The sequence below is a fragment of the Oryctolagus cuniculus genome, chromosome 15, assembly GCF_964237555.1.
Source record: "Oryctolagus cuniculus chromosome 15, mOryCun1.1, whole genome shotgun sequence".
NCBI classification, from domain to species: Eukaryota; Metazoa; Chordata; class Mammalia; order Lagomorpha; family Leporidae; genus Oryctolagus; species Oryctolagus cuniculus.
Genome location: NC_091446.1, coordinates 81,874,688 through 81,893,804, shown reverse-complemented (window position 1 = coordinate 81,893,804; position 19,117 = coordinate 81,874,688). Strand labels below are relative to the sequence as shown.

General features: G+C 50.8%; 2 protein-coding genes across 7 annotated transcripts in view; one reads left to right on the top strand and one right to left on the bottom strand.

The window, feature by feature from the left end:
* Nucleotides 1–19,117, bottom strand: part of WDFY4 (WDFY family member 4) — a 275,027-nt gene that overhangs the window by 37,328 nt on the left and 218,582 nt on the right. The gene's annotated exons all lie outside the window — the stretch shown is intronic.
* Nucleotides 1,216–18,801, top strand: LRRC18 (leucine rich repeat containing 18). Of its 4 annotated transcripts, none has more exons than XM_008250391.4 (3): nucleotides 1,216–1,372; nucleotides 14,584–15,431; nucleotides 17,869–18,800. In XM_008250391.4, exons 2-3 carry the CDS (start codon nucleotides 14,668–14,670, stop codon nucleotides 17,885–17,887), a joined length of 783 nt encoding a protein of 260 aa, XP_008248613.2. In that variant the 5' UTR covers nucleotides 1,216–1,372; nucleotides 14,584–14,667; the 3' UTR covers nucleotides 17,888–18,800. The 4 variants fall into 4 exon arrangements, with proteins under 4 accessions (XP_008248613.2, XP_002722720.3, XP_051693515.2 ...); XM_002722674.5 differs by having other exon boundaries at nucleotides 1,217–1,372; nucleotides 14,587–15,431; XM_051837555.2 differs by lacking the exon at nucleotides 1,216–1,372 and adding an exon at nucleotides 1,629–1,647 and having other exon boundaries at nucleotides 17,869–18,801.

The following is a 19,117-nucleotide window of genomic DNA, read 5'->3' as shown; positions in this document are numbered from 1 at the left end:
CCAGAAATATTGTGCACATCTACCTGCCTACCTGCATGGCTTTTGTTTCTACTGATCTCCCATGGGACATAACACAGGCACAGTTCTCTCTGCCTCACCTGCCTACCAGCACCCATGGAGGCTGGCTCATGCTGTTCTACCACATTCGTTCCCACAGCTGCAGGACACCAGGTATGGGTGGGTCACTGTCGGCTGATCTGCCTGGGTTGGGCTTGATTCTCACAAAGAATGTGTATATCCCAACATCTTTGCACATAAAGTTCTGGACACTTCCATGAGCGTTTCCACGAGATAGAATCCTAACTCTGAAAGTACTGGGTTCAAAGCTCTGAGCATTCTTGATGCTGCTACCTATTGCCAAATCATTCTCTTAAAAAGACTGTGCCAAAGTACACTTCTACAGTTAGAATATCCCAATCAGACCCGTGCAATGCCATTGTCTGGCTGGGAGAGAGTTTACCAAGACCCAGATTTGCTCAAGCTGTTCCAATCAACCAAACCTCACCTCCTCATTCCCCCCAGCCCCTCTGCACAGTCCCATTCAGGGGCCCAGACCCCACCCACCACATACTTCATATGCATGGACTCTGGGGAGACTCTGCAGGCCTCAGCCTGAACCAAACCTGACAGCTCAACTGCCCCAGCGGGGAGCTGTGCCTCTTCATCGCCCCCTCACAGCCCACCATGGTCACAGCCTCTGTCCAGGAGTTCTCCATCCCTCTGCACCCAATTCAGACTTTTCACAGGCAGAAAGCAATTTTCCCAGGCTGGGCTTCAGTTCCTTCCTCCCCAGTGGAGAAGTCATTGATCCGGCTTGCGTTATCCAGGCCAAGAACAGCCAACAACCATCCAGACAGAACGTGGTCAAATCTACTGCTTTAGCTTGCAAAGGCCCAAGTGGAAATTCTGCTCCCGGCTCCACCTGCGACCCTGCCGCCTGCCCCAGCTCTGGAAGTTGTAACTGAGAGCGGCGTCCAGGCTGGGGACAGTGAGGGCCACCACCTCGCAGAGGGCGCTGTGTGGAACCTTCCACAGCCTTGAGCCTGTGGAGTGGGCAGCCAACGCCTTGCTAATTGTGCTCGTCTGTTTTAGAACTCGAGAGGAGAGAGAGAGCTGGGGAGTAAACCGACCCCCGTCAGGATCAGAAAACTGAGAGTGAGCCCCGGCTGCACGGCCCTTGAGAAAGGTTCTAGAATGTTGCTCGTGGCCATTTGTGATGTGGCCATCAGGTGGAATGATGTGAGGAGGGAGAAGGCGCTTCCCGTCCAATTCCTCATCCCATCGGCATGACCTCCAAGGGAGATCCATCATCGTCGGTCCCATTGGAAAAAGACATCACCACCACCAGCTGTGCCAGGTCACCTAACCAAATGTGAGTGCTCACATTTGCACACTTATAAAAATCATATTCATCCGAAAGTAGCTACAGAACCCTTGAAAGGGTCTAGGTGAAGGTTCTAAATTTCGGACAGGTGACTACTTCCTGGCCAATCGTTGTACGTAAGTTTCAGATTCCACACGATGCCAGGAATAACACGTGGGTTAGCTCTGGATCCAAATTCTGCCTCCACCACTTGACTGGGGGATGCACTCCAGCAACTGTGGCTATGTCATCCTTCTAATGCTTGAGCACACCTTCCCAGGAGAGTGAGTTGGACAGGGTCTGCAGAAGGGTTGGGCAGGTGGCTCCCTCGGCGGGAGATGTTTGGGCTGTTGTTCCCTTGCCTACCCTCCGGGAGGAAGAAGAATGGAGAGCCAAGGCCCTAGACGGGCTGTGCGGCCTGTGACTGGATCACTCACTGCTCCTTGGTCATCCCAGTGGGCATCACTGGTGGGGAGCTCCCCGGGGTCTCCTGAGGAGTCTGCAGTGAGTTTCAGGGCAAGAGTCTGGGTCTCCACTTCCCCACTCACCCACTCACCTCCCCACCCCTTTACCTCCGGGGACTCGGAGGCCAGGTCTAGCCCCAACCCAGCAGGTGTCTACAGAGGACCCATCCACAGGGGAAACTTGGACCCCTGTGCTAAGTCCACACACTTCAAACCACTGCCTCCCCTCTCCCAAAGCAACTTGCAAGTTGGACTCAGACAAAGTCAGTGTGGCCCAGGGAGGCGACCCTGTCTGCCAGGTCACTCGTCAGGCCTGGGCACAACCTTTGTTGGTTGAGAATCCCTACTAGGGAAAACAGGAACTGGATGTTGAGGGCACGGGAGACGCTGCTGTTCTCTAGGAAGCCAACAGACTGGTGCTGGAAACACAAATTTGGGTTCTCCTGGACTCTTAACTGTCAGGTAGCAGGTCAGGAGAAATCTGTGAGGTGGCTGATGTAGTCTTCCAGACCAGAGACTTCCCCTGGGGTTGGGGGAGAACTGGCTCTCTCTCTTGTAACTTCCCACCTTTCTTCATCTCCCCCAGCAGGGAAGAGTCTTGCACGCAGTTCTAAGCATAATAATCATAGCACTTGATCATTGTCTAACCCATTTCGGGTTCCAAAGCCTTTTTGCTGATGGCCTAATTTTCACAAATACCCAATGCAGGAGCCAGCCGTCTTCTCTGTGTCGAGATGGGTTGGGAAGGAAGGCACAGGGCAAGGAAGTGGTGTGCAGAGCAGGGGAGCGGGAGACGAATTTCTGGTGCCCCACTGCCCCACCCCCACCTCAGGCCTGGCACAGAGCAGGTGCCTTTGAATGCTCAACACGTTGAGCTGCTCACAGCACCTGCCAGTACCACACCTCCACCAAGGGCCAGCCTTGCCCTTGAAGCCCGAGGAAAGCAAACAAAACCCGACAGCAACAGAAAGCTCCAACTGCGTGAAAACTGAGATCCTTGACGAGCAAAGTGATTAGTGTGTGTGTGTGTGTGTGTGTGGACTTGAACTCAGGTAAACCATGAGCATGAGCGTCCTGACTCTGCAGCTGTGCTAACCGACTGCAAACTTAGACAGTGTGTGTGGAGTTCACGCCCAGGTGCTGAAACCAGGAGTGGTTTTAGTTTTTATAAGTTTTAGACTCACAAAGCTATTTATCTCCTTACATATTTTCTTCTTTAAAAACCTTCATTTTATTTCCACCTATGTGTGTTTTGTGATGTCTGTGTGTTTTGTGGGATTTGGGATAATTATTAAATTTTCTACTTATTTTTATTTGCTAGCTCATTGAAATCCATTTACTATCCTAAATTAAATGATGCACTTTGTTTTGGGACTAAAATCATAAAAATATTCATATTCCATAAGGGTAAATATTAATAGTAAATACATCCATATTAAATATTAAAATTTATTCATCAGGATTTATATAGTTAAAGCTATCTCTTGCTTAATGATTTATTTTTATTTTAAAATTGAAGCATTTTTATTTTGCTTTTTTTGCATTTTCCAAGTTTTATTACTTAAGTTAATTTTAGTTTTAAAATTATTTCTATTATTTGTTAATGATATTTTTTATTTTCCAATATATGCCTGGGTGGGGAGATTTAGATCATTTTTAATATTTAGTTCTACACACGCATTTTCTTATTTTTCTACCACGTTTTATTAGCTGCATAATAACTTTACTATTTAACATGTTCTGCTGATTTTCTTAATTTCTGGCCATCAAATTTAAAGAACAAAAACTTTAAAAATGATCACAAATGCACAGCTAAAGTCACTGCAACCTTATTCATGTTACTGCCAAGTTGGAAACTAAAGGAAAATCCACATAGGAAACCTCCATTTTCAATGTATATTTTAGAAGCTGCCCATTAGCATTTAAGAATGCACTCTCCATGGAAGGGAAAAATGACTGTGGACTTGCAGTTTAGAGGGTTACAGTTACTCTGTGCGGACAGAAACAAAGTGGCGAGAAAATTAAATCGAAATAAAGAAACCACTCAGAACAGAACCTCGAGGAGCAGAGGGAAGTATCTGGAAGAAAGAGAAGGACCCTGAAGGGTCACTCAGGGCAGCTGATGCCACCAGAGTTGAGAGATGTGTCCCCAGGAGGTGGCCATGTGGCTCTGCCCTTTGCAGTCCCCATGTTGCCATGGAGAGAGGCTTGTCTGGATCCTGCTGGGCTAACTGGAGACCACCTGCCAGAACCGAGGGGGTCCAAGAGGCCAGGCCACGCCTGGCGGGAAGCTTGGGCATCCCAGCAACCCTCGGTCCCAGCCTCTGGCCCCTCCCTTGGAAGCTGACCTCAGGATTATGCTAATGAACCTCAGGTGCCAGGCGCCTGCCTTGTTGCCTGGTGACAAAGTTTCACAGAGGAGCAGCAGGAAGAAGAGAGACGCGCAGGGGTAAGTCTTTGCTCTGGGGGCTGCCTTGCCATTATGGATCTGCTTAAACTCTGCCCTTCGAACTCTGCTTCTCAGCTCCCCTCTGGGTAAGCAACTCTGGAGATACCTGTTTGTCCCGCGTGCTCTATTTACAAACCCCAGACACCCGCCAATGCATTATTTAGCAGAGGAGGGAGCGTGCGCTGAGCCCCAGCCAGGAAGAGCAGTTAGCTGGGGACACAGCTTGGGCGTCCCTGGGCAAGCTTGCGGAGGGAGACGTGCTGACCTGTAGGCCCCCAGGGTCATGCTCCAGTCTCTCTCCCAGGTCAAGGGAACAGGGTTTCAACTACTGGGCAGCCCCTCTAAGCCAGCTGAAATATGCTGCTTGCTCACGCAGGAGGGCTGGGCCTACTGCACTAACTAACTCCGCAGACCTCATCTAATTTCTATCAAAGTGCAGGAGGGTTTTCTGTCTTTTGAGAAATCTGGTCCCTAAACACCTTCTACAAATTATCCTGGACACTGGAAACCCACTGACAAGTGGTTCAGCTGGGCCTTTGCTAAGAAGGAGTTGTCACGGGACACACTGTATCACACATGTTAAGTCCCTAGTTCCAAGGCAGGTGTCGTGGGGGAAAAGAAGACCCTCCGTGGGGAGGCTGTGTGACCTCAGACAAGTTCCTTGGCCTCTCTGGGCCGCTGGTACTGTATCTTCCACTGGAGATGAAAATCAGAATGCCAGGCCATTCTAGGAGTGACTAGTGGCTTCTGTAAGAGGCCAGGGTGGGCATGGCAGTCAGAATGAGTACGACTCATCCGCATACGCGGTCTGAAGGCAGGACTTTTAACTTCCGCTGTGTTAAAAACCACGTGGTCTCACTGCTTTGCGAAGGATCTGGCGCACAGAAGGCTCGCAACGCACTCAGGAGCCAAGTTCAGAACACAGCTTCTGAGCCACAAACGGGAGCCTCAGAACAAGAGTCAGAGACTTGTGCAAAGTAACACACTCAGGGAGGGGCGGACCTGTGGCGGGCTCCACGCTGCAGTGACGTCTGGGCCTGCTGGGTTGGACTCTGAGCCTTCCAGAGAGGAGGGAGACCGCTGCAGAGCGTCTGAGCAGCCGCCACAGTCTGGGGCCGGTGCGTGGCGTCCCCAGCTTGCTCTGGGGGCTCTACAAGCTCTTTCCCCCACCTTCTGCAGGAGTGACAGGGATGTGAAGGCTAGGTGACGTTTCCAAGTTCCCTGGACCCCAGGACAATGCAAGGTGCACATCTGAAGCCCGCCTTCTTCTACACGGGTGGGAAGTACCACCTGCGGCGAGAACCAGGGCCGACTCGCAGCTCCTGGCCTGTTCTCAGTTGCCCTGCTCTCTCTATCTCATGTTCACCTAATGAAACTCAGCTCAGCTCCCAGAGCTGGGCCTCGTGGCACCCGGTGCCTTCTTCCTGGGGGCGGGACAACGCGCTGAGGCTTGACCAGACTTAGGTGCAAGTTGGCGCAGGAGCTAGCCCAGTTCCCGCCAGCGCCTGCAGGACCTGAATCGCCAGAGCTCCCCCGTCCACCCAGTGAAGCCAGATTTTCATGGCACAGCCAAATGGCACTGAAGCCGGGGCAACGGGGGTCAGGCAGACTCTGGGTCTCCAAGGAACAGAACAGGGAGAACTTGGTGATTCCTCTGTGGAGTAGGGTGGATGGACTAAATGAGATATTGTTCCGGAAGCATCTAGACAGGAGACCAGCGCTGGATAAAGAGGAGGGGACAGTGCTGAAAATACCCAGGGCTTCTCCAAGTTCCATCCTGCTCTAGAGTTGTCTCTTGACCTGACGCCCCCCATGCAGTCTAGAAGGTTCCACCGACTCTGCTCCCACCATGTCCTGATCCTACTTGGTCCCTTCTCCTCCTCCACCCTCTCAGTGCACGTGACCTTCCTGTCCTGTCTTCAGCTCGCTCCCCCGCCTTCAGGTCCCCACCCTGGCCCTCCCTCCCTACCTCTTCAAAAATTTCATGGAGAATGAAAAAAAAAAGCATGGATTTCAAAATTATTTGCACCAAAATCATCTTGTCTTTTAAAAGTTTGTTTTTCCATGAGCATTCTGAAGTGCCCGTGTGTCGCCTTCCCAGCAACGAGCTGATCCTTGCGACCACACACAAGTGGCCACCTGCCCCTGAGCACGTGGCTGGCCCCCTCCTCCACTCCCTGTCCGCCCCGTGCTCCTGCTGCTCCAGTGGACTGGCTACTCCAGCACCCCCTTTCTCCCAACACCCCGGCTTCTCCCCATGCTGCAGACTTTGGCTCACGGGAACACCCCCTTCCTGGGCTGTTCTTCTCCAAATCCTTCGCACTCAAGTCACAGCTCAAATGTCACTCATGCCAGCGATTCAGAGAAGGTCTCTCCGGCCACCGCAGTCTAAATTAGCCCTCCTCCTCTCCAGCATCCCCTTCTGATTCTTGAGTGCATCCTCAGCTCCTGTGTTTTACCCAACGCTTAGACCAACTGAAATGCTCCTTGGATTCTGTTTCCTTTGGGTTTTTTCGGGGGGAGTCTTCTTTGCTTTCCCCTAAGACAGAAAGTTTCACAAGAAACACAACAGCATCTGCCTTGGTCACTGCCTGTCCCCTGGTCTGATCAATAGCACAACCCAAATAAAAAGCGTTGAATGAATGAATGAGGGGCGTGGCCTGTGGGGAGCTCTAGATATTCTGAGTGGATGGACATAATCCTATCTATAAATCGCTGGTATCATGGTTCTCTTACGGTTGGTAAGAGCATGGTGGATTGTTTGCAAGTGTTGAAAAGTTTGCAAGGATTTTGTGTTTGGAAATCTGCAATGAGTATTCCCCAGCTCCTATGTCTGGGACGAGTGGCTAGCAACCATCCTGTCTCTGAAGCGCCATTCACCAAATGCCTCTCATGCCCCAACAACCTTATCCTGCACAATCACTGCATGGCCCTATTTTGTTCAGAGACGCTGGCGCTCAGAGCAGCTTACCCGGTACAAGGAAGTAGGAAGCCAGGACCTGAGCCCAGGGCCTGGACACACCTGGCCCCGTCTTGCCTTTTTGTCCAGGGACTATTGCCATGGAGTTCCTTCTTTGACCTAAGTGTGCTTGGTATATTATTACAGAATCTCTCTCTTATACACACACACACACACACACACGAAGTGGCACTGCCTGTGTGTGTGTGAGCATGGGCATGAGCTGGTGTTTATAGCTTTCTTCACAGATGACAACTAGATCTCACAGCTGTTGTAGAGAATTTTGACAGTTCGTGTTTTGCTTCAGTTTCTACGTCATCTTTACCCTACTACACTGTGATTACTTAACCAAGTGTCAGTTGGTAGATATCTGGATGATTTCCTTTTAAGAATATCATAGGTGACGCTGTCATAGATATATTCACATGGACAGTGAAGTTCCTGTTTCCTGGGGAGAGGGTCTTAGAAGTGGCACCCGGGCTTCTCGGCAGCCTGGTCTCCACCTCTTCCCTGGCTCTCAGCCCTGTCTCCGGCATGAGCCCATCCCTCTGCTGTGGCTCGAGTCCATCTCTGCCTCTGAGAGCCTGTCCTTCTCCCCTTGGCCCGACCCAGTTAACCCAGCTTCTCCAGTGGGGCTGCCAACCCCACTTCCGACTCCTGGCACACCTGCCCATCATGCCATCTCATGCATCTACTTGGAAAGCACTTCTGTCCCCAAGTGTTCCCCACACAGGGATGGGAGCACACTTGGTGACCAGCACATTTGTGGTGTGGAAGTGGCAACCTGAATTTCCCTGAGGGCAAAAAACTTTATGGAAAACACGTATTAAAAAAAAAAAACCTACACACTGATTTCAAAAATATTTTTGCACCAAAGTAAACTCATACTACCTTATGGAAATGTCTGAACAGGATCTAGCACAAGGCACCTAGAAAGATAAGACATCAGTCTGTAAGGAGACACATCAGATTGAAGAATGGTAACTGGAGATAAGCAAAGCACAACCAAACTAATGGCTACCGAGAGGTGGACGTGGGGTCCAGTCTGAGCAAAAGCGCAGTGGTGGAGAGCAAAGGCCAGGGCAACGGCGCTTGGTGATGCTGGAGATACTCAGCTTGCCGACTTTCTGGAGGGTCATGGAACAACAACATCTGCTTATCGGGGGAGTGTTTGGAGAAATGCAGCCAGGAAAATGTCTAGAAAAAAACCCTTCAGCAAAGAGTCCTTCTCCACCGCGGCCATGCCCCGGCTCGTTCCTCTCGTCAACCAGAGGTGGACTCCTGGAGTCTTGGCTCCAGGGTGGTCAGTTATGCTGCCTTATCCATGCTGTGTACTTCCCCCAACTCACGCCCAAGCATAAGTCACAGCCAACGTTTCCAAGGCCCTCACCCTTGCTCCCACCTGACTCTTGGAAGCAGCCATCATTATGATCTCACTGACAGCAGTGGAAGCCAAAGACCACCCAAGAGTCACTCATTTGCTGACTGCAGAGCCGGAGGCCCAGCTGGCTGGGTCGAAGGCCCCCGCGCTCCCATCTACTCTGCCACTGCTCTGAGTCGTTTCCTTAGGGGGCGGGCCTATGAGAACGCCCACCTGCGAAGAAAGGAAATCACAGTGGTGCAATGATTGATGGACGGAATCAGTGCTCATCCTCTGGGGTTTAGAGGTGCCAGGTCCTCCTCGGCTTCCGGGCTTTTGTTTGTGGTGAGGTTGGGTTGTGTGGGTTGTTTGATTGTGTGGGTGACAAACAAGGCATTTCTAGTCTGTTAAAGTAATCATCTTAATATTTTATTTTAATTGTAAGGCGCCTATTCCCTCTTGTTCCTTTAACAAATCCAATTAAAACAGAGTACATTCGGAATTACCAAATAGACACTATTAAACCAGTAAGAAATCGTAATCTTTCGTTATTGGGCCATGGGACCCCTTGGGAACTTTTGCTCCAAATAAAAGTTGAATTCTCATTATCCACCAGGGGGAAGCGGGCTGTTTGACAGATAACAGAGCCTCATGGCTGCTAAGGAGAAGTAACCAATATTAGGGTCGACAATGCTATAAATGTATAGTGTCCCAGCAAGGCACTTAGAATGGTGTTGATCAAATTAACCAGATAATTGCCAAATGAAGTGAGCCTGACCATTTCCATACAGACACTCCCTTTGCTGCTTTAGAGCCACGGGAGCGGGAACGCGAATGCAACAGGATGACTGGTCCCGTGAGTTCTGGAACCAGGCAGCTGGAGAACTCGGATAAACACTTCAACCGTCCCTCCACCCCCAACCACCATGCCAGCATCTTCCCCTGTACAATGGGAGCAGATGCTGCTCCCTCACAGGAGAGCACTTGGGATGGGGTCACTCTGGGGCTGAAACAGGTGTGAAGCAGCAGCAAGGGCTGGTGTGAAGCTGTCTGTGGGATGGGTGAGAAGGGCAGGGTGGAGAGAGAGCGTCCTCGGATCTATGCATGGGGACAGCCTGTGCTTGGGAGAAGCAGAGGTGCAACCTACCCGGTGCGAGATCTGAAAAGGGAGACCATGAGGCACACAGCAGACTCCTGGCACCCGTGCGTAGCCTCGGAGCATCACCGAGCAGCCGGCAGCCCTCCATGGTGGAACGGTTGCTGGGTCTTTGGTGAGACTGCAGGTGGCTCAAGTCCCAGGGCCGTGTTGCACGCACACACGTGTCATCACTCTCCATGTGGCAAGACCGTCCTTGTGTTGAAGCACAGGCACCAGAGAGGCCGAGGAGCCACAAATCCCTGTCCCCATCACTGCCCACATGGGGACTATTAAGTCAACCGGCTTGGGGCATTTATGTGTGCCCTTTAAACTGTTTCTTTCTCTCTCCCAGCATCCAAGCTCTTACAGTCAAATGGCTCCATTAATGCCATTACAATATCATTAAAATTCATATGCTTATATATATTTAGATACATGTGGGGGATTTCAGAGTTCTTGGAAAAATGGAATGAAAAGATAGCGTGCGTTCTCCAGGAGCCTCTGAAGACGCCCGGTACGTCCAAGTACTTGTCTATGAAAAGGAGCATCTTACGTCCCAGCCCCTGGGTGGGGTGTTCAGGCTACAGACCAAGCCGAAACGGTTTCTTCAGGATCCCCTCTTTGCATGGGGCCCCTCCAAGAGGTCGGTGGGACAACTCCATGACTGACCCCTGCTAGGACGGTGGCCTAACACTGCACCTCCTCCTCACTCGCCACACAGATGGCCCCTATTTCAGCAGGTGGAGTGCAAGCCCTCTGCCCTTAAGCAGCCTGCCTGTGAGTGTCCCGTGGTTCCCAGTCCATGACAAGTCACAATGGCTCCAAGCCAGGGGCTGGTCTTGCAGGGTCCAGGGACTCCACGGGACTTGTGGGTTTTATATCAGATGCCCACGGGTGACCAAATGGGAACAGTTCCTCTTGGGGACCAGGGCAGGGGTGGCTTGATTTTCTGTTGCAGATGTGAGTGTGGCTGTCAGCCTGGGAATGCTAGGGTTCCAGAAAGGAATCTTTCCCTTGATGTTCTTGGGGGCCAGTGGTGTGCCTCCAGGGATGCGGTGTTCGCTACAGAGCCGGAGAAGGGAGAAGCAGCACAGTGGAATCGACAGACCATGCATAAGCTTGGGGAGCACGCACATACGTCTAGGCTTGGCTTCGGCTGTTCTCTTGGCTGTCTCTTGGTTGTTTCAGATGGTGTCCTTGGGATTTTGAATTTGGATCAGTTCTGCACAGAGGGCTTTGCTCTCTGATTGGAGCCAGCACAGCTCCGTCAGCCCTGTGGTCGTCGGGAGAAACACCTACGCCCTACAACTGTGCTGTGTGGCTCAGCCAGGACGTCCTGTAGGTTAGGTGGACTCCATGTGTTTTTGATTCATGATGTTTTCAACCTAGGATGGGTTTATCAAGACGTATCCCCACAGTAACTTAAGGAGCACCTGCATTTTTGAATGCCTGAATTATTGAGACATTTGTATCATGTCTTCTTTTTTTTAAAACTTTTTTGTGCACACATTTAGTTCTTTTTTATCTACTTAAAATATATTTTATTTATTGATTTTTAGAGGTAGAGTTACAGACAGAGAGAGGACTTCCATCTGCTGGTTCACTCTTCAAATGGCCACAGCAGCCAGAGTTGGGCCAATCTGAAGCCAGGAGCCAGGAGCTTCTTCTGGGTCTCCCACACAGCTGCAGGGGCCCAAGGACTTGGGCCATCTTCTACTGCTTTCCCAGGCCATAGCAGAGAGCTGGATCAGAAGTGGAGCAGCCAGGACTCAAACTGGTGTCCATATGGAATGCTGGCACCAAAGGCAGAGGCTTTAGCCCACTACACCACAGCACTGGCCCCTGTATCTTGGCTTCTTAAGAGATGGCCCAGGGATGGGCCTTTAGCTCACTGGCTGGATGCCTGCCTTCTATATCTGAATACCTGGGTTCAGTTCCAAGTTCTCTCTCCGGTCTCCAGCTTCCAGTCAATGCAGACCCTGGAAGGCAGCAGTGACGGCTCACGTGACTGGGTCTCTGCCGCCCACGTGGGAGACCTGGATGGAGTTTCTGGCTCCTGCATTTGGTGCACAGAACTGTTGTGGGCACTGGGAAGTGAAACAGCAGATAGGAGTGTGCCTCTTTCTCTTTCTCTCTCTGCCTCAGTTCTTCTGCTTCTCAATAATTTTGAGAGAGAGAGAGAGAGAAAGAGAGACAAGCAAAAAGTAGTTCTCATCTACGCGGCACAATGTTAGTTACATGGAAGATTCTCTCTCTGTGTGTGTGTGTGTGTGTGTGTGTGTGTGTGTATGTATGTATGACAGAGGTATTAACTTTCAAATAAATAGAAAATAAATCTTAATATTGTGAGATCACGTTGGCAAGACATATAGACACAAAACGAGCCTTAAAAAATGCAGTCAAAGACACTTGAGGGTGAAGCACCAGATAGATTCTAGTATCATAGTGATGCTAAGGATCTTACAACAGAAAATGCTTGCAAATATTTTGATGGCATTAAAATACAGATTGCCATTACATTTTTAATTTAGATATCCACGGGGTGTCCTACCATGCTGTTTGATTCATATTGGCTAGATAAAAAATTAATTAGAAATTAAAGTCAAACCAATTGGTCTACTTTTTTTTCCCAAAGAATAAAAACAAACAATAGAAGACAGAAAGAGATAATACATTTAGGCATCTCTAATAGTTGGGATTCTAAGCTGTTCATGTGAAATGCAACTCATCCATCCACTCAACTGTATCATTCAGCTTATCCACCTGGGATGAAATACCCAAGCTGGGCTACTTAGGGAGAAAAGAGGCTTATTTAGCTCCCAGTTCTGAAAGTTCAATGATGCTTATGTGGCAGTGGCTGTCTCATTGGCAGAGCCCCGAGACAGATCACGGTACCACACAGCAACAGGCAGGGAGCACATGTGTAGATGAGTGTGTCTGGTCTCTCTCCCGCTTCCTACCAAGTCCCCAGGGGTCAGTTATGAGGGCTCCCTCCCCTAATGACCTTAACTAATCCTGATCACGTGCCAGGGCTCCATCTCTAAACACCACAGTGACATGACATTTTCCACCCTCTTAACACCTTGCAATCAAGTTTATGTTTCAGTCAACGAAGTTCTGGGAGATGCTGAGACCCCACCCATACCAGGCCACCATGTACAAGGGGACTTGCAGAAAGCTGTGGAAAATGAGAGTTCAAGGATAAGTTTATTTAGGGGGGCAAAAAAAATTTGAAATCCATGCATAGTTTGTTTTCCATAAGACACACTTTGTGGACTTTTTCAAGACATCTCATTTACATGGATTTTGAAAATTCCTGCACCAAAATAAACTCATGCCTTCATTCCATTTTTCATGAGCTCTTTTGCAGTCTGCTTGTTTCCATGTATCTGGTGACATCTGCTTCTCCCCATAGCTGCCAGCTTCTCCTGTGTGGGTGTTTCCCCACTGTGGCACTCTGGACCTCTATGCACTAATAGCAAAAAGTCATCCAAGCAGTCTGAGTGCATCCGTAGACCGGCTGATTTGCAGTTCTGCTCAGTGGGCCTGGGTAGGTTGCTGGTCCCAGGAAGGAACAGAAGAGATGTTCCTTCTAGTGGTGCTTGCTGGCTCATGGGGTCGGGATGGTCACTCTGCTTGCAGAGTTGAGAGCAGGGGTCCCAGCCAGGGGAAGGTGGGGGTGCCTTGTGCTGTCTGAGGTCCCAGACTCACTGGGTAGGAGGTGAGGTACATCACCCCAGCCACAGTACCCTAATTTGCCTTAAGGGCAATGGGCAGGCTCTAGGCCAAAAGGCAGTTGACAGGGGCTCCTAAGTGGGGCAGTGCTGTGAGGTCAGTGCCACACGGCTTCCTCGCCACCATCAGTCAGAGCAGGAGGGCTTCTTCTCACTGTGGGGGTGGGTTTGTGGGGAGTGGGCTAAGCTGGGCCCAACTGGCTGGACCTGCCAGAGCCCTCTCCCTTACACTTGGTGTGTTTGGCCTGCCTTGGATGAATTTTATCTGAAAGCATGAGGGGTCTTTCCAAAAGTTTGTGCAAAATGCATATGATGGAAAAACTATGCATGAACTTGCAAGTTTTTTTTTTTTTGCATCCAAATAAATTTACTTTTTCATCCATTTTTTTCTACAAAGCAAAGTATATTTACTGTTTGTTTAGGTCCATGGGGAAGGACTGCCAACTGCAAGGTGGGACCATGTAGTGTTTGGGACTCATATTCTGGGGTTCAGTGGAAGCTCAGATTTAACGGGTGATTCTGTCATTGGACTTGCAAAGCCTGGCAACTCTGTCCTGGGAAGAAGTCATTAACAAGCTGAAGATCAGGTCCTAGGCTTCCTGGACCTCTTTCGTCTTCTATATTTATTTAAGCATCATTTGACGGATCTGCAATCTTTACATAGCCGTAAGGCTCTGTGCAATGTTTTAGTGCACCTGTACCTTGGGCTCAGGGCGATTAGCAGACCTATCGCTTCCAACCTTCATAGTTCCTTTATGGTGAGGACACCCCAAATCTTGTCCGCTGTCCAACTCTGGTGATGTGTGCCTTGGCCGACCCCTCCCCCTGCCTGCTCCCCACGCTCTGCGAGCACTGTTCTCCTACTGACATAGAGGAGGAGGTCATGGCCTGGATCCCACTTACGAGGAAGCTGGTTTGGTGCCTGTCTCTCCGAGGCTGGCTTGGTTCAAGTGCACTTTTTCTGACCTGCCCCCTGCTGCTCGGCAGCCGCGCTGCTTCTGCTCATGGTCTGATTCCTCTCTAGTTCACTCCCCTACAGAGCAGAGTGCTAGGATCTGAGGGACATGCAGGACCCGCAGGCCATCTCCTAACCGTGTGCTCTCCCTCTTTTCTCAGCAGTTTTATGTGAGTTCTTCCTCCAAGAGATCAAGGGTGCCACCCGATCAGCGTCCCTGGGACTCGCTCCCTCACTGAGAAGCCATGGCGAAGGGCATAAAAAGCCCCAAGGGCAAGAAGATCACCCTGAACGTGGCCAAGAACTGCATCAAGGTCACGCTGGATGGCCGCAAGCGCCTGGACTTGAGCAAGATGGGCATCACCACCTTCCCCAAGTGCATCCTGCGGCTCAACGACGTGGACGAGCTGGACCTCAGCCGGAACCTGATCAGGAAGATCCCGGACTCCATCTCCAAGTTCCAGAACCTGCGCTGGCTGGACCTGCACAGCAACTACATCGACAAGCTCCCCGAGTCCATCGGCCAGATGACCACCCTGCTCTACCTCAACGTCAGCAACAACAGGCTCACCACCAACGGCCTGCCCGTGGAGCTGAACCAGCTCAAGAACATCCGCACCGTCAACCTGGGCCTCAACCACCTGGACAGCGTGCCCACCACGCTGGGGGCCCTCAAGGAGCTCCACGAGGTCGGGCTGCACGACAACCTGCTCAGCTCCATCCCCGCCAGCATCTCCAAGCTCCCCAAGCTCAAGAAGCTCAACACCAAGCGGAACCCCTTCCCGAAGGCGGAGGAATCCGAAATTTTCTCCGACTCCATCAAGAGGCTGGAAAACGTATTCCTGGTGGAGGAGAAGGATCTGTGCGCGAATTGCCTGAGGAAATGCCAGCAGGCCCGCGAGAAGCTGAACAAAATCAAGAACATGGCCGCGGCCACGCCGAGAAAGGCCATCTTTTCCAGTCTGGTCTCACCTAACTCTTTGGCCAAGGACTCCCAGGAAGACTGGAGGTGACCTGGGACCCCGACCTTGAGGCAGGAAGGGAGAAGGGAGGGGTGGAAGAGGGCTGCGGGCTGCGTGTACAGGAGATGGAGGACCTGGCTGTTGCTACAGTTAGTTCCTGCAGCCAAGCCCATAAAACTTCTTTCCCTACCTCCTTGCTTTGTGATTCTGTTGATTTCAGGGCCTTGGTCCCTTGCCATTGCACATGTTTCTCTCTTCTCTGCATGTTCACGCACACGCACACACACACGCACACACACAGGCATTGGGAAATGAGTGTCCATCTCACTGCTGCCCCGGGACCCCTCTGCTATAGCCTGGGGCCTGAGCAGACAACGCTTTCAGCAAACTCTCATTTGCATTATTACTGGCATTTCAAGACCCCTCCCAGCTCCCAAATGAGGGCCTTCTACTGGGATATTGGGAGGTCAGCAGTCTCAGAACTTGGCAGGTTGGCAGGAGAGCAGATGGCACTTAGTCTTGGGTAGGGGACAAAGCCACACCACAGGGATGGATATATATATTGCCATTGAGTATAGGCAGGTAGTGTCTTGGGCCCAAATTAGTACTGTCTTTCCTCTGTGTTTGCATGCTTTTTAAAAGGTTTATTCTCTTTATTTGAAAGGCAGAGTTATAGAAAGTGAAGAGCAAGAGAGAGAAAAGAGAAGGGGAGAGAGAGAGGGAGAGAGAGAGAGAGAGCGAGAGAAAGAGATCTGCCACCCGCTGGTTCACACCCTACATGGCCACAAGAGCTGGGACTGGCCCAGGCTGAAACCAAGGACCCAGAGTTCCATCCTGGACTCCCACGGGGGTAGCAGGGGCCCAAGCATTTGGGCCATCCTCCACTACTTTCCCAGAAGCATTAGCAGGGAGCAGCCAGAGCTGGAGCCAGTGCCCCGACACAGGATACCAGTGTAACAAGTTTAACCTGCTGCGCCACAGCGCCGCTCTCTGTCCCTGTGTCTGGATATGGTTACACTTACGGCAGCCACACCACTTCTGTCTTGCTTTGAACCCGCCGCTGTCACATGGTCTTAATTAGCATAACTCGAAGCATCTCCAGGATGCTGACTCTGAGGCATATACATAATTGTAAGTTGCTGTTGGGTCTTTACGCCATTTCCAAGTTTTGACTAACGAAAACAGTTCTGTCATGAGCGCCCGTGTGACTGAAACGTCCTAACACACCTCGGATTGATCCCTTGGCAGAGCTGCGTTTCGGGAAATACTGTGCTAACGGGTATTTTTGGAAAAACTCATTTCTGATACGTGTCTTCATATAACGTATAGAAGCCTTCACACATTTAAATGAGGGGGTCTTTTCGAAGTTCATGGGAAATGCATACTATAAAAAAACAACCCCTGGATTCTAAAATCTTTGACATCAAATAAGCATACTTTAATTTCATCTCCCATGAACTGCTAGAAGGCCTAGCGCACATCTATGAAGAAATCTATCAGGAGCCAGTTTCCCCGAGTCCTGCCCTCCACGTGTTTCTCCTCATTCAGTGTCGGAAGGGATTGATCAGGAGCCCTTCTGAAAACCAGGGAGGCGGTCGTGTCCGGGATGGGCAGGAGGAGACACGGTGGCCGCAGCTCAGGGGCCACCTCTAGTCGGGCCCTGGGCACGTCCCCGAGGGAGACAAGCCACTGGCAGAGATGCTTCATCTCTGGCCCACAGGGGTGGAGTCCACGCAGGGACATGGGATCCTGGCAGAGGGTGCTACTGGTTATCTGGATGCGGTCCACTCCAGTTCCTCCACCTCGAGACGTTTTTCCTACAGAGTTAGCTTTTCCGTCTCAGGGATGCAAAAGGACCAGCAAACGAAGCGAAGCTGAGAAAAAGCACAACCACTGCAGATTGCACCCATGCCCCAGGAAGGACCCCCCCTCCCCGAGCCCTGCGCCATCACAGCCCACCCCTCCCTGCCTGCAGTCTGGTCTGTTCCCAGTCCCGTCCTGGCTTGGCTGCTGACGGGGTGCTGGGAAGGCAGGAAGCCATCTCTCTGCCATTCTCGCCCTGGGCACTGTCTGCTTGAGGTGAAATTCACCAGGACCCAGAAAAACCCAGGCAGTAGGCTTCGCCTTGCCCCAGAATCCATTCGAGTAGACACCCTGTAAGCCAGGACGCACCGGCAGAAGTCAAACAGGGATCATCTGCATTGTCTGTCTGTATCGTTCAAGGCAGACTCGAGGCTGACATTCCTTTATACTCTCAAACACTCTGAGTATCACTCCTGGCTTCTGGAAGTTGTAATAAAAGGACCTGCTAGGAAAGCCACGGGTTTTCTTTAGTCTCCAGTAGAAGGAAAACTTTGTCCATGCTTACGTTTCCGGGGGTGCCCTGGGTGGCCCCACGGTGACTGTGCTCGCTCGCTCGCTCGCTGGGTTTGGCCTTTGTGACCTGGAGCAATTGCCTCAGCCTCTTGTGTCTCCGTTCCCCAGGTTACAGTCAACAGAGTAGCTCATGGCTCAGAAGACGAGGAGACGCAGCAGCAAGGGGGAGCTCCCGGAAGCCAGGCGCCCCCTGGCGCTGGCCACCACCCAGACTGGCTTCCCAAGTTCTTCACTTCTCCCTTCCTCACTGGAGGCCATCTGTGTGCGGCCGAAGTCTTTGATGCGGCTTTCCAAAACGTGTAGAGAGGAAACATGTCAGAGACTGACTGTGGTGTATGTGTATTATATATTATAGACAACTAAAGACGTAACAGTAGACGTTAAGACTGAAAAGGCTTGCAGTCGCCACACATCACTCAAATCTTAGTCCCTGCTAAGTTATGTGCAAACCATGACTCCCGTCAAACAACTAGAATTGGCACCAGAAATTTCCATAGAGGAGCACACTCAAACAACACCCTAGACCAAGTCTAATTTTCACACATATTTCTGCAATGTACGGATACCAGGAGAAGGAAAACAGGGGCACAGACAACAGCCACAAGGAAAACTCAATGGACAGTGGCTGACTTAGGCCCCGGACATTTCAACAATTGAGTCAAATGCCAGTGGTCCACTCTGCATGTCACAGCCCCAGACTGGGGACAATCTAATGTCCTTCAGTGCACAGACAATCAACAAACTCTGCAATATTCATATCACACACTTCTACTTGGCAATGAGAAGAAACTCGGTGTCGGCATGCACAACCACCCGGGCCAATCTCAGAAGTGCATATACTGCATGATACTCTTTCTGGAACATTCTCTAAATGACAAGCGTCTCAGATGAAAAATAAGGGGTAAGGGTAAGGGTGGATGTGAGAAGAGTGGCAGTGTGGGAGGGGTCTTTGTGGTGTGGGCTGAGTAGTTCAATTTTGGTGATGGGTGCACAATTTACACGAAATAAAAGGACAAAGACTTACGCACACGCATACCAATGTCAATGTCTTGATTTTTCATTGAGGGGAGTTAAATAATAAAGAATACATGGGGGCCTCTCTGTACTATTTTTATAATTTCTTGTGAACTTCTACTTTGTAAATACAACTTTAAAACAAACAGCCTTACTGCCACATGCAACAGTAAACCTACCCTGTGCATCTGCCCAGGGCTCACCTATGAGATGCACCGGCCAGCTTAGAGCGAGGCTCTCCCGCAGCCAGGCAGCCCAGAGCTGCACTTCCTCAAACATCGCTCACATTGAAGGCATTCCGGGAGGAAAGGGACCTTCATCTGCACCTGCTGAAGTCGTCCAA

Coding starts and splice junctions, on each gene's coding strand:
- LRRC18 (XM_051837555.2), top strand. CDS start 14,668: ATGGCGAAGGGCATAAAAAGCCCCAAGGGCAAGAAGATCACCCTGAAC.